At 45.9% G+C, this 13,085-nt stretch overlaps 1 protein-coding gene across 2 annotated transcripts in view; it reads right to left on the bottom strand.

Moving 5' to 3' along the window:
* thumpd2 (THUMP domain containing 2) overlaps positions 1–9,322 on the bottom strand; it is a 45,748-nt gene extending 36,426 nt beyond the window's left edge. Inside the window, exons 1-2 of one of the 2 annotated variants that reach the window (XM_038799141.1) lie at positions 9,116–9,322; positions 4,737–4,869 (exon numbers count right to left, since the gene is read on the bottom strand). In XM_038799141.1, the coding sequence (XP_038655069.1) occupies positions 4,737–4,869; positions 9,116–9,220 (238 nt within the window). In that variant the 5' untranslated portion in view covers positions 9,221–9,322. The remainder of the gene's footprint in view (positions 1–4,736; positions 4,870–9,115) is intronic. The other variant, XM_038799142.1, reaches the window with a different exon arrangement.
* Positions 9,323–13,085: the final 3,763 nt, after the last annotated feature.

The raw sequence follows: 13,085 nt of genomic DNA, 5'->3' as shown, positions 1-13,085 counted from the left end.
GCATCGGTTCTCAGAATGAGCATCATGGCTTGGTCCCATCTTCCTGCCTCTGTACCTCTGCACATTTTTTCTATTCAAATAATCATCGAATGCCCTCCTGAATGCCTCGAATGAATTTGCCTCCACTACACTGCATTCCAGACCAGAACCAGTTGTTAATAAAGTTTTCCTTCACGTCACATTTGCATCTTTTGCAAATCACTTATACGATCAGGACCAGTTTCTACCAACTCTGTCCAGCCCCCTCATGATTTTGAACACTATCACATTTCCTCTTAGCCTTCTTCGCTCCCAGTCCCAACTTCTGCAATCTATACTCATAACTAAAGTAAATTTAATCTATTAACTTGTTGAAGGCAATTGTAATACTAGGGCAGCACAGTAGCACAGTGGTTAGCAGTTGCTTCACAACTCCAGGGTCCCAGGTCCGATTCCCGGCTTGGGTCACTGTCCGTGTCTGCGTGGGTTTCCTCCGGGTGCTCCGGTTTCCTCCCACAGTCCAAAGATGTGCAGGTTAGGTGGATTGGCTATGCTAAATTGCCCTTAGTATCGAAAAAGGTTAGGTGGGGTTACTGGAGATGGGGTGGAGGTGTGGACTTAGGTGGGGTGCTCTTTCCAAGGGCCAGTGCAGACTCGATGGGCCGAATGGCCTCCTTCTGCACTGTAAATTCTGAGTATTCAGGTTGAAATTAGCAAACTTACCAGCTATTAGAGACCAAATCTGGTAGAGTCCAAATATTTCAGTCAGTTTATTGTGACGATCCACATGGGGGAAATTGTTGTAACATCATTTACCAAATGACTCCCAACTGAAGAAACGAGCAACAAGGGGCAGCACGATGGCACAGTGGGTAGCACTGCTGCCTTGCAGCGCCAGGGACCTGGGTTTGAGTCCAGCCTTTAGTGACTGTGTGTGGAGTTTGCACATTCTCCCCTTGTCTGTGTGGGTTTCCTCCGGGTGCTCAGTTTTCCTTGCACAGACCCAAAGATGTACAGGTTAGGTGGATTGGAGGTGCTAAATTGCCCCTTAGTCTCCTCTGTACTTCCTTTACAAGAATGTTGCCCGGGCTGGAAAATTGCAGCTTTGAGGAAAGACTGGATAGGCTAGAGTTGTTTTCCTTGGAACAGAGGTGGCTATGCGGTGACCAGATTGAGGTGTACAGGAGTATGAAGGACCTAGATAGAGTAGACAGGGCTGCCCTATTTCCTTGAGCGGAGAGTCAACTAAGAGGAGCACAGAGTTTAGATGATTGGTAGAAGGATTAGAAAGGATTAAAAGAGCAATTAGTTACTGCTTATAATGCAGTGACTGTGGGTAGCATGGTAGCATAGTGGTTAGCACAGTTGCTTCATAGCTCCAGGATCCCAGGTTGGATTCCCGGCTGGGCCACTGTCTGTGCGGAGTCTGCACGCTCTCCCCGTGTCTGGGTGGGTTTCCTCCCACAGTCCAAAGATGTGCGGGTTAGGTGGAGTGGCGATGCTAAATTACCCTTGGTGTCCAAAAAGGTTAAGTGGGGTTACGAGGATAGGGTAGATACGTGGGCTTGGGTAGGGTGCTCTTTGTAAGGGTTGGTGCAGACTTGATGGGCCAAATGGCCTCCTTCGGCATTGTAAATTTTATGATCTATGACTAGAACTATACACAAAATTCCAGCTGTGGTCTAAGCAGCATTTTATACAGTTCCATCATTATATCCCTGCTTTTATATTCTGTATCTCACGCGCTAAAGGAAAGCATTTCACATGCTTTCTTTACCACTGTATCCACCTGTCTTACCACCTTCAGGCACCTGTGAACATGCAAGGTCTCCCACAAAATTCCAGCTGTGGTCTAAGCAGCATTTTATACAGTTCCATCATTATATCCCTGCTTTTATATTCTGTATCTCACGCGCTAAAGGAAAGCATTTCACATGCTTTCTTTACCACTGTATCCACCTGTCTTACCACCTTCAGGCACCTGTGAACATGCAAGGTCTCCCACTTCGCTAGCCCTCCCAATAACCTCCCATTCACGGAGTATTTCCTCCCCAAATGCATTACTTCACATTTCTCTGGATTGAATTCCATCGACCACTCAACAAAATCATTGATATCATTTTGGAGACAACTATCCTTTCCACTATCAACTAATCGGCAATTTTTGTGGCATCGGCAAATTTCCCAATCATGCCACCCATATTCAAGTCAAAATCATTAATATATACAGCAAACAGCAAGAACCACCCTACACCCCTCCCCACCCACCCAGCCAGATCAGAGTACATAGAACATAGAACGATACAGCGCAGTACAGGCCCTTCGGCCCTCAATGTTGCACCGACATGGAAAAAAACTAAAGGCCATCTAACCTACACTATGCCCTTATCATTCATATGCTTATCCAATAAACTTTTAAATGCCCTCAATGTTGGCGAGTTCACTAATGTTGCAGGTAGGGCATTCCATGGCCTCACCACTCTTTGCGTAAAAAACCCACCTCTGACCTCTGTCCTATATCTATTACCCCTCAATTTAAGGCTATGTCCCCTCGTGCTAGCCACCTCCATCCGCGGGAGAAGGCTCTCGCTGTCCACCCTATCTAACCCTCTGATCATTTTGTATGCCTCTATTAGGTCACCTCTTAACCTTCTTCTCTCTAACGAAAACAACCTCAAGTCCATCAGCCTTTCCTCATAAGATTTTCCCTCCATACCAGGCAACATCCTGGTAAATCTCCTCTGCACCCGTTCCAAAGCTTCCACGTCCTTCCTATAATGAGGCGACCAGAACTGTACGCAATACTCCAAATGCGGCCGTACTAGAGTTTTGTACAACCTGTCCTCGCATGGAAGTGCAGGAGAGTTGGTGTGAAGAGGCCACATCTTTTTTACAGCACTAGCTGCCGTGAACCAGATGTTCCAAGGTCCAAAGTGTTTAAGACTGACATTCTAAGGCCCGGCCCGCAGACCAAATGTGGTCTCAGAGGCATTTTCATGTGGCGTGCCACGGCATTGTCATGTAGCCGACCGTCCAACACAAAAACCCCCTGACTAAAAATGCTCAGGGCGTGCTCATCCAATCACAGGCTCTAGCCTAGAAACCAGCCGAACAGCCAATGCATTGACAAACCAGCCTGTGGTTCAACAGTTGACTTCATCAGAGTTGCTGGGCAAGTTTTTTTAATATCACTGCCTCTAACTGGGGAAGTGGACAGGTACGTTTAAATGGGAAGCGGACGGGTCAGAGTTGGCAGGCTGCAGGGAACTGGAGCGAGTAGGCATCGGACCCAGACCATGAAGGGCAGTGCAAGTGAATATGAGTGACTGACCCTCTCACATTCTGGTTATCTTCCCTTAAAACCCAACTCTTTTAAAATTCTGTTTATTGTTGTGTTCAAACTTACTTTTTTTGAAATTTGCTCATCAGCCCCTTGAATGAGAAAATATGCAGACCACCCCCCCCCCCCCCCCCCCCCCCCCCCCCCCCTCCCCCCCTCCCCCTCCCCGGTGTAATCCTGTTGGGACCATCAAACGTTTGTGTTTTGAAACACATTTTCAGGGTGGCTCTCAGTGCAGGGCAATTGACCAAAGGAAGTTTACACTTCTGGGCAACTGCTGTGCAAACCTTACCTGTGAGGCAGAGAAATTCCCCAGGAGCAGCCAGAACATTTTCCAGGGCATTGTCTATCCTCTCCGGTGCATTAATCTTAAAAAGGTGGTCTACTCTGAAGGGCAAGAATGATCGTTATCTGGCACTAGTGCGGCTTAAATCTTACTTGTCAGCCTAGCCCTGCTATAGGCCAGAATAAGTTGTTTCAATATTGGAGAAATTAGGTTTGATTCCTGGCTTGGGAATCGGCCTGGCTGTGCGGAGTCTGCATGGATTCTCCCCATGTCTGCATGGATTTCCACTGGGTGCTCCAGTTTCCTCCCACAAGTCCCGAAAGACGTGCTGTTAAGTAATTTGGACATTCTGAATTCTCCCTGTGTACAGGCGTGGAATCTGATTTCTAGGGGCTTTCCACAGTAACTTCATTGCAGTGTTAATGTAAGCCGACTTGTGACAGTAAAGATTATTACAAATGGCACTGATCAATGTTAGTAAATCCTCCGATTGACTGGCCAATGACGGAAAGAATAATTCATAAAGCAGCCGGAGATATTTGTATTATTAATAATAATCACTTATTGTCACAGGTAGGCTTCAATTAAGTTACTAGGCCCTGGGAGATGACAATGTTCTGGAGCGATGGTGATAGGCCTCCAATCATCTCCTCCAATGGACTCGATGGGCCGAATGGCCTTACTTCCACTCCTATGTCTTATGGTCTTATGGTCTTATGGTCTTATCTTCCTTTGTAGACAGATTTTAGGGTCCTCAATCTAAACCTTAATCAAGTATTGACTTTGCGGGCAATGATTATCACTTCTCCTGTCCATTCTGGACCAAAGCTGTGCGATAAGGTCTGAAATTGAGAATCAGTGTCATTATTGGTGAATAGTTATCACTTATTGGCAATATTGCTAACTCCATCCATCACTTCAATTTTGAGGAGGAAGCTTTGCCCTATTACTGCTCAATTTCTTTGTTAGTAGGGCATACCTGGGTAATATTCCACACTGTCAAGTAGATACCATTATCGGTTATACTGCCGACTCGGAGAAAGCTGAATAAACTTACTTTATTTAACAGCAGCTTTGTGGCAGTAATATAAAACATTAAGAATTTAAAGTCATGAAGGCAATCTATAGCACCTTTATGTCTTGGCATCTGGATTGGGGGAAGCTTTTTCACAAGTAAAAATAATCGCTCTGCACATTTCAGGCTCTTCAGCTTTTTCAAATCTGCATCAGCTGTAAAGAACACTTTCCCTGCTACCTGCTCCACCTACAGGAACACAAAGGAGGGCAATGGTCAGCATACAGCAGCTTCACTATATCTGTATCTTGTTAAGATTAAAGCCAATGATAGATGTTGCAGGAAAAATATATTTATACATATCAAACATTCAAAACAGAGGCCAGCGTTGGGAAACAGAAATTTGTGGAGTGTTGGTAGATCAAATAAACAAGATGGGTCCTGCAAGTGGAAAGGCACAGTTTCTTTCTCATATTTAAATAACCAACTTGGAGGGCAGCATGGTGGCGCAGTGGTAGCATTGCAGTCTCACGGCGCCGAGGTCCCAGGTTCGATCCCAGCTCTGGGTCACTGTCCGTGTGGAGTTTGCACATTCTCCATATGTCTGCTTGGGTTTCACCCCCACAACCCAAAGATGTGCAAGATAGGTGGATTGAACACGCTAAATTGCCCCTGAATTGGACAAAATGAATAGGGTACTTAAAATTTATATTAAAAAATAACCTACTTGTCTTGGAAAGTGCGTTGGTTGCCCATTCCTGAATATTGTTTCCATTAAGATGGAAGTGGGAATGTGGAGGCTGGTTCACTTCAACGTTTTCATATCCCACCTAACCCCCACCCAACAGCTTTTGGGTGTTAAAATTCACCCCCTTCAATAGATTTATTATACACACTAGTGAGGAAATGAACAAAAGGGGATGGCACTGAAGCATTGTGGGTAGTCAGGCTAAGTCAGGAGTATCATGGTGAGGGGGATGGGTGATCACAGGGCCCTCAGGCAAAAGGAATGTGAGGGCAGCCTATTGGGACCAGTAATTGCTAAGATTACCTTATATGGCTAGGTTAAGGAATGTAAGGGAATCTATAGAAACCCGTCAATTGCCAAGTTACCTTATTTGGTGTGTGTGTAACCTCATTGTTTTATACCAATGTATATGAGACAAAGTCTTTTGTTCTGTGCCTCACTCACTCTGGGGACTCGACAAAACTCTGGCAGAGTGAGTCAGCTTGCAAGACGAGCAAATAAACTAAAGTATTTATCTACAATCCGACTTGGTGTATTTACTGAGACCAGACTGAGGGCAAAAAGAACTCTAATTATCACTGATCAACCTTGCCACTCAATTCCTGTCAGTGACAATTTTGCTGGGAGTCGATAGTATGTGGGAGACTGGGTTATGGGGATAGGGTGGAGGCGTTGGCTTAAGTAGGGTGCTCTTTCAAAGAGCCAGTGCAGACTCGATGGGCAAAATGGCTTCCTTCTGCACTGCAAATTCTATGATTCGATGAAAGAGAACCCCATCTAGGCCCACTCTCTCACCCTATCCCTGCAACCCCACTTAACCTTTGGCCAATAACGGGAAATTTAGGGTGGTCTACACCTAACCCACACATCTTTGGATTATGGGAGGAAACCCCCGCAGACACAGGGAGAACGTACAAAGTCGCTCAAGGTTGCAATCAAACCCGGGTCCATGGCACTGAGGCAATAGTGCGAACCACAGAGCCTCCGTGCTATATTGAGCTTCAAGTGTTGATGGCACTGCACTCCTCCAGGCAAGTGGAGAGTATTCCATCACACCCCCTGGTTGTTGCTCAGGAAACATTATTTGCCAACACCATCAATGACATCTTCCATTACTTTGCTGGTAATTGAAAGTAGACTGATGGGCAGTAAATTACTTTTTTGTGAACAGTTATTCACAATTGTCAGGTAGATGCCAGTGTTCGAGCTGTCCAACAGTCGTCTGGCGATGTAGCTAGTTCTGGAGTACGTCTTCATAGAGCCCAGGAGACATCATAGGCTTTGCTGTATCCAGTGCCTTCAACCATTTGATATCAAATGGAATGAATTGAATTGGTTGGAAGCTGACATCTCTGATGCAAGGAGCCTCAGGTGGAGGCAGAGCTGGATCATCCACTCTGCTCTTCTGACTGAAGGTGGTTCTCACTTGGGATCTGCTACTGGTTAAGCAAAGATTTCCTCCAACTAAATACATGAAATACGGAGCCATTGTCTTCAGTCCCTCTCCCAAACTATTCCGTAGCCACAGGCTCCATCCCTCCTATGTCAGTCCGAAGCTGAACAAGATGCATCACAACCTTGGTGAGCCCAAGATATAAGCCCCAAGATGGACTTCAGAGCACATATCCTTTTTAAAATTCATTCATTCATTGGACGTAGACGCTATTGCCCATCCTGGGGCGGCATGGTGGCGCAGTGGTTAGCACTGCTGCCTCACAGCACTGAGGACCCGAATTCGATCCAGGCCCCAGGTCACTGTCCATGTGGAGTTTGCACATTCTTGCTGTGTTTGCATGGGTCTCACCCCCACAATCCAAAGATGTGCAGGGTGGGTGGATTGGCCACACTAAATTACCCCTTAATTGGAAATAAAGTATTGGCTAAAATTTATTTTTAAAAATGTATTGCCCATCCCTATTTACCCTGGAGAGCGTGGGTATGGAGTCAATGTAGGTCAGACCAGGTAAAGATGGCAGAATTCCTTTCCTAAATGTGAACCAGATGGGTTTTTTGACAATCATTAGGCTTTTAATTCCAGACTTCTATGGAATTCAAATTTTACCATCTGCCATGGTGGGATTTGAATCTGGGTCCCCATTATGCTGGGCCTCTAGCCCAGTGACAATACCACTACATCACTACCATTCCATAATCAATACTGCCAAATTCCAGCACTGTTACATTGTTCTTTATGCCTCTGCTTATCTGCTGCTGAAACCCTCATCGTTGTTACCTCTCAACATGACTCTTCCAATGCACTTCTTCCCATCTTCCACTTATAATCATTCGAAACTTTGATATCACTTTGGAAAGTTTTACCACGAAAACGACACTGTATATTTAAAAAGCACTTTTAACGTAATGATGTAATGAACCATTCCAAGGTTCTTCACAGGAACATTAGAAAACAAAGCATGCAACAAATATATAACAAGACACAGAAGGAGATATTAGGATAGGTCGCTTGGCCAAAGGGCAGTTTTTAAGGAGCGTCTTAAAAAGGAGGAGAGAGGTAGAGATATAGTGAGGGAATTCCAGAGTTTGGTGCCGAGGCAACTGAAGGCATGGCCACCAATGATGGTGCAATCACGACTGGAAATGGACAATATTAGGGAAGTGTAGGTACATAAGAAGGTTATGGGGCAGGAGAAGATTACAAATATATGAGCTGGAAGGCCTTGTAGGGATTTGACAACAAGGATAATTTTAAAATCAAGATGTCGCTTGACTGACAGGCACCTTAGGTCATCAAGCACAGGGGTGATAAAGTGCTGCAAGTTAAGACATGGGGAATTTTGGATGACCTCAAGCTGGCAGGGACAAAGTGGGAGATCAACCCAAGTGCCTTGGAATACTAGAGTTTGGAGGTAACAAAAGGTATAGATGAGGGTTTCAGCAAATCAGTTTTACGACATTAAATGTGCAATTTCCTGAATTTTACTGTTATACACAAATACAAGTTCTTATCGGATGCGTTTGCCGACTCCCATGGTAACGTGTGATTTTTTAAAAAAGAACTCCGTTGAAAGGCTTCTACAAAACCAGGATCTGTAAATAGCTTAAATATTTTGAAACTGATTTTACTGATAGCACATCTATGAAATGTTTTCAATCAAAAGGAAGGGGTGAATAACTTGGCAAACACAAACAATTGGGGCTACGTTGGTTCCGAGAATGGTTTTCATTACCCACGGATTTGGCTAACTTCTGTCCGAGGGTTAAGTAACGTCAGATATTATCCAAGTGTGTGCACCGTTAACTTGCACACAGACAGACAGAGACATGATCAAGATACAGATGGGCACAGTAAGAAGTCTCACAGCACCAGGTTAAAGTCCAACAGGTTTATTTGAAATCAGGAGTTTTCAGAGCGCAGCTCCATCATCAGGTGAGTGATGAAGGAGTTGCGTTCAGAAAGCTAGTGATTCCAAAAAAACCTATTGGACTTTAACCCAGTGTTACAAGACTTCTTACTGTGCTCACCCCAGTCCAATGCCAGCATCTCCACATCACAACATATAGATGAGCCCACGTACAAACTGCCACACAGACTCAACACACACACGCAGACCGATCACTCAACACGTTTGGGTTACTTTAACATAAAAGACCCCAAACTTTATTGATCTGAATCCTTAACAGAGTAAGCGCTGGAAGAGGCCGCTGGCCTCCCCGGCTCCGACAGACGGTGACCCTGACGCCGGCTGCTCCCTGCCCGAGGGGGACAGGGGACCATTTTTAACTCACCTCGGAGGCGGACAACTTGCGGCGAACCTCCTCCCGCAGCAGTTGCTCCAGGCCCCGACTGGCGGTGCAGAAATACCGGCTCCCGAGGCCGCAGGTACCAGACATAGGGGCCCGGGGAAGGGAGGAAACAAGGCCGACAGAGGACAGAGCACCAGGGCTGGCATGCGGCCCAGGCCCGGTTGCCAGGGAAACCTCACCGGAAACTCCCATCCCGCAGCCGGAAGTGAGGGAGGGGCGTGCGGGCTTGTGGAGCTGATTTTAAAATTTAACCGCCATCATCAACAACAACAACTGGGGTTAGGTCAGATCCTTCGAACCATCTCCCAAACCATTGGCATTAAAGTGGAGGACAGGGTGGGCCTTGACTGCACCCACCCAAAGTACTCTGATTGGGATCCATTGTCCTGATGGGTACAAGGAGGGGCTTTTCACAGTAACTTCATTGCAGTGTTAATGTAAGCCTACATATGTCACTAAGCTAAAACAAAAAGTCATTTTCAGGCCAGTGAGGCTGTGGTGTCATGTTTTTGAAATCTGCGAGTTGCTGGACAGAGTCGACAAGGGAGAAAAAAAAGATCCGGAGCGAGAGGGCGAGGATTTAAAGTGACTTGCAAGATAAGCAAGTGTGGTCGGGACCCGCAAGCGGGGTGGAGGCAGGTTCGATCGAGGCACTCGAGCAGGCATCTGGTGATTATTTGCATAGAAACAGCGTGCAAAGGTGCAATGATTTTCTTTTAATTACCAGATGGGGGAATGGCACCAAGTCATAATGCTCCCTCAGAGAGCCAGCGCAGACATGATGGGCCAAATGGACTCCAACTGTAACGATTCTGCTATAAACTTAATCGAAGGACTGCGATAGAGGGCCACTTTTTCATTTTGTCATGGTTGCCGAGCAATAGGTTATAGACCTGCAACTCAGCGCCAGGGATTCTCAGGCAGATCAGGCACAGTGCAACTTCTGCCCATTTGTGCCTTGTATTCATGCTTCAACAACTGGTGCCAGCAGTGATTGGGATATTTAAATATATTATAATAATAATCTTTATTATTGCCACAAGTAGACTTACATTATAACACTGCAATTAAGTTACTGTGAAAAGCCCCTAGTCACCACATACACGGAGGGAGAATTCAGAATGTCCAAATTACCTAACAGCACGTCTTTCGGGACTTGTGGGAGAAAACCGGAGCACCCAAAGGAAACCCACGCAGACACAGGGAGAACGTGCAGACTCCACATAGACAGCGACCCAAGCGGGAATCGAACCTGGGACCCTGGTGCTGTGAAGCAACAGTGCTAACCACTGTGCTACCGTGCCACCCTTTTTTTGACGTGGGTGCCACAAAGGTTTTTTGATAATTCAAATAAACTTGATCAGGCTATTAACAGCCAGCAATTTACTAATCTTGTTGAAAGGTCTATCCAAATCTGATCATCCTGGAATGCAAACAGACTTTTTTCCTTTACTATAAACCTAGGATTCCCAACTCTGGCTGGACATATTCCGGGAAATGTCGATGGAAGTGATATGAAAAGCCGGTGGCACAGCATGAGCAGGTTCTAAGGGAGCACAACAGCGGAAAACACACGAACTTTGATTAGGCAAACAAGTAAAATTTGGAACAAGGATGAATAACAAAGTTTAGAGGGAAAAAAAACCTTTACTTACGTTTTTTCTTGCACCGATGAGCTTTGCTCTTCTGAGGAAGAGATTGGGAACCATTTTCAAATGCCGACCGAACCTCTCAACCCCCCACCGCGGCCTCCGGACCCTTCCCAATGCCCCGACTCACTTGTTAGAGGGTCCTCGAGCCCCCTTCACCTCATAAGGGCAGGGCATCCCCTGGCCCAAACCCCAACATGGGCAACCTGCCACATGGGCACCCTGACACTGCCAGCCCAGCATCGCCCCTGCCAGCCCAGCAGTGCCAAGCAGGCGACACTGCCAGGGTGCCCAGAGCCCAATTACATGGGGCCCCCAATGAACTGAGGAACCCCCAAAGCACTGTTACGCCTGGCCCACATTTGAGTGGGCCAGTGCTAAACAGCACCACAGAGGTCCCCAGGCCAGCTTTACACACTCTTAAGGGGTTTGGTGCAAGTTCCAACACTATTGTTTCAAACAGGCATATTGAAAGCTGCTAAATATTGGAGAGAATAATTTTTCTCTCCCTCCAATGCTCTGGAATCAATCAGATGAGGTGCCATCTAGCAGGTTGGGTAAGAGACGTGACACCCGTGCTTTTCGATTATGATCTCTTTTGGTGCTTAGTCCATTAAAGAACCCCAGTTTATATGACATTGAGGTTCCCACTTGCCTGTAACGGGAGCCTTGATTGACTGTGAAATGCATGCAGTTAAAATGGCTATGGGCACTGGGAAAGAAGTACTTGTCAATTGGCTCATAAGACTTTAACCTCTCAGACAGCCTGCTCATATCAGGTAAGAGGGGATTAAAATCCCATTGAGTGATGGGGGATAGAAGCATCACAGACAGTTAATCTGAATCTGACCGCACCAGATGTCCACATATCTGCACGATTACTGGCAAGAGTCGTGTGAATACTGACTGAACGTCCCACTAGCCTAGAAGTACTAAAACCATAGTACTGCCCCTTCTATTACCCCGGATGAAATCAGCTAACTTGCCACTGGATATTAGGTCGAGCCTGGAGCGTTCCTTTCCTGTTCACCATATTTGTACACTGAGCAATTCTTCAGTCAACTGAATTATCAGAGCAGCTTCCGAGACAGCTTTTAATATAAAGTTGGATAAGAATCCAGACACCTAATCAAAGGCATTGCAGTCATTCTGATGTATTAGGGGCTGTATAAGGGGCTGATTTAGCTCACTCGGCTAAATCGCTGGCTTTTAAAGCAGACCAAGCAGGCCAGAAGCACGGTTCGATTCCCGTACCAGCCTCCCCGGACAGGCGCCGGAATGTGGCGACTAGGGGATTTTCACAGTAACTTCATAGAAGCCTACTTGTGACAATAAGCGATTTTCATTTTCATTTCATATTACCTTCCAAAATTACCAGGAGTCTCCATCTCTGTGTTTTTAATCAACTGAAGTCATCGAATCCCCGTTCTTCCATTACCATTTCAACAGATGATTTGCAAGATGGTGCTGGACGACAGTGACACAGGATTTTACATTGTTAATTGTTTCAATTTACTTTCTCCAAGTTTTAATGATGTAAGCTTTCCTTTTCACTGCTAATTATTAATTTATATGTTGCTTTTAATGAACAAGCAATTACCCTCAATGTATTTCCAAACGAACGATAAAATTTGATTTGAATTGAATTACTTGTTGGATGTTAGCTGATATTGCTATTGGTTCTCTCTCCATTCACTTCAATCTGCCATTATCACCGTTTGGCTTAAAGAGCTGTTTCAGTACTGTGGTGTGAAGAGGGGGGTGTGGTGAATGTACATCATGTAATTCACACTGTATAGTATTGTGTCCTTGTGGGCTCTGTCTGTGAGCCATTGCGCGGCTCTACCCACAGGGGGAGATGAGGAGCTTGTACAGGGCTCTGCCCATGGCCACTCCCACTACCGGAAGTATAAAGTGCTGCAGCCTTGTGAGTCTGCCCTCAGTTCTTCTGGTCGCAGGCAGGCTTAGTTGTAAGTCTATTAAAGCCACAGTTTACTTCCTATCGTGTCTCGAGTGAATTGATGGTCGCATCAATTTAATAGACTTAAGAGAACCACTATGGAATCAGCCCTCAAACCTGATCGACTAGAACTCGACCCGCAGGCTGCAGAAGCGAAGGAGATCTTCCTACACTGGCTTCGGTGTTTCAAGGCCTACCTGGCTGCGTCGACTACCTCCGCTACTATAGATGAGCAGAAACTCAGTCTACTGCACGCACGGGTGAGCCATCGCATCTCTACACAACTCAACAGTACCGACTCGTACACCGAGGCCTTCGCTATGCTCGACCGATTATACGTGCG

This window comes from Scyliorhinus canicula, chromosome 6 (assembly GCF_902713615.1).
Source record: "Scyliorhinus canicula chromosome 6, sScyCan1.1, whole genome shotgun sequence".
Classification (NCBI taxonomy): Eukaryota; Metazoa; Chordata; class Chondrichthyes; order Carcharhiniformes; family Scyliorhinidae; genus Scyliorhinus; species Scyliorhinus canicula.
This window is presented reverse-complemented; position numbering and strand designations above follow the sequence as displayed.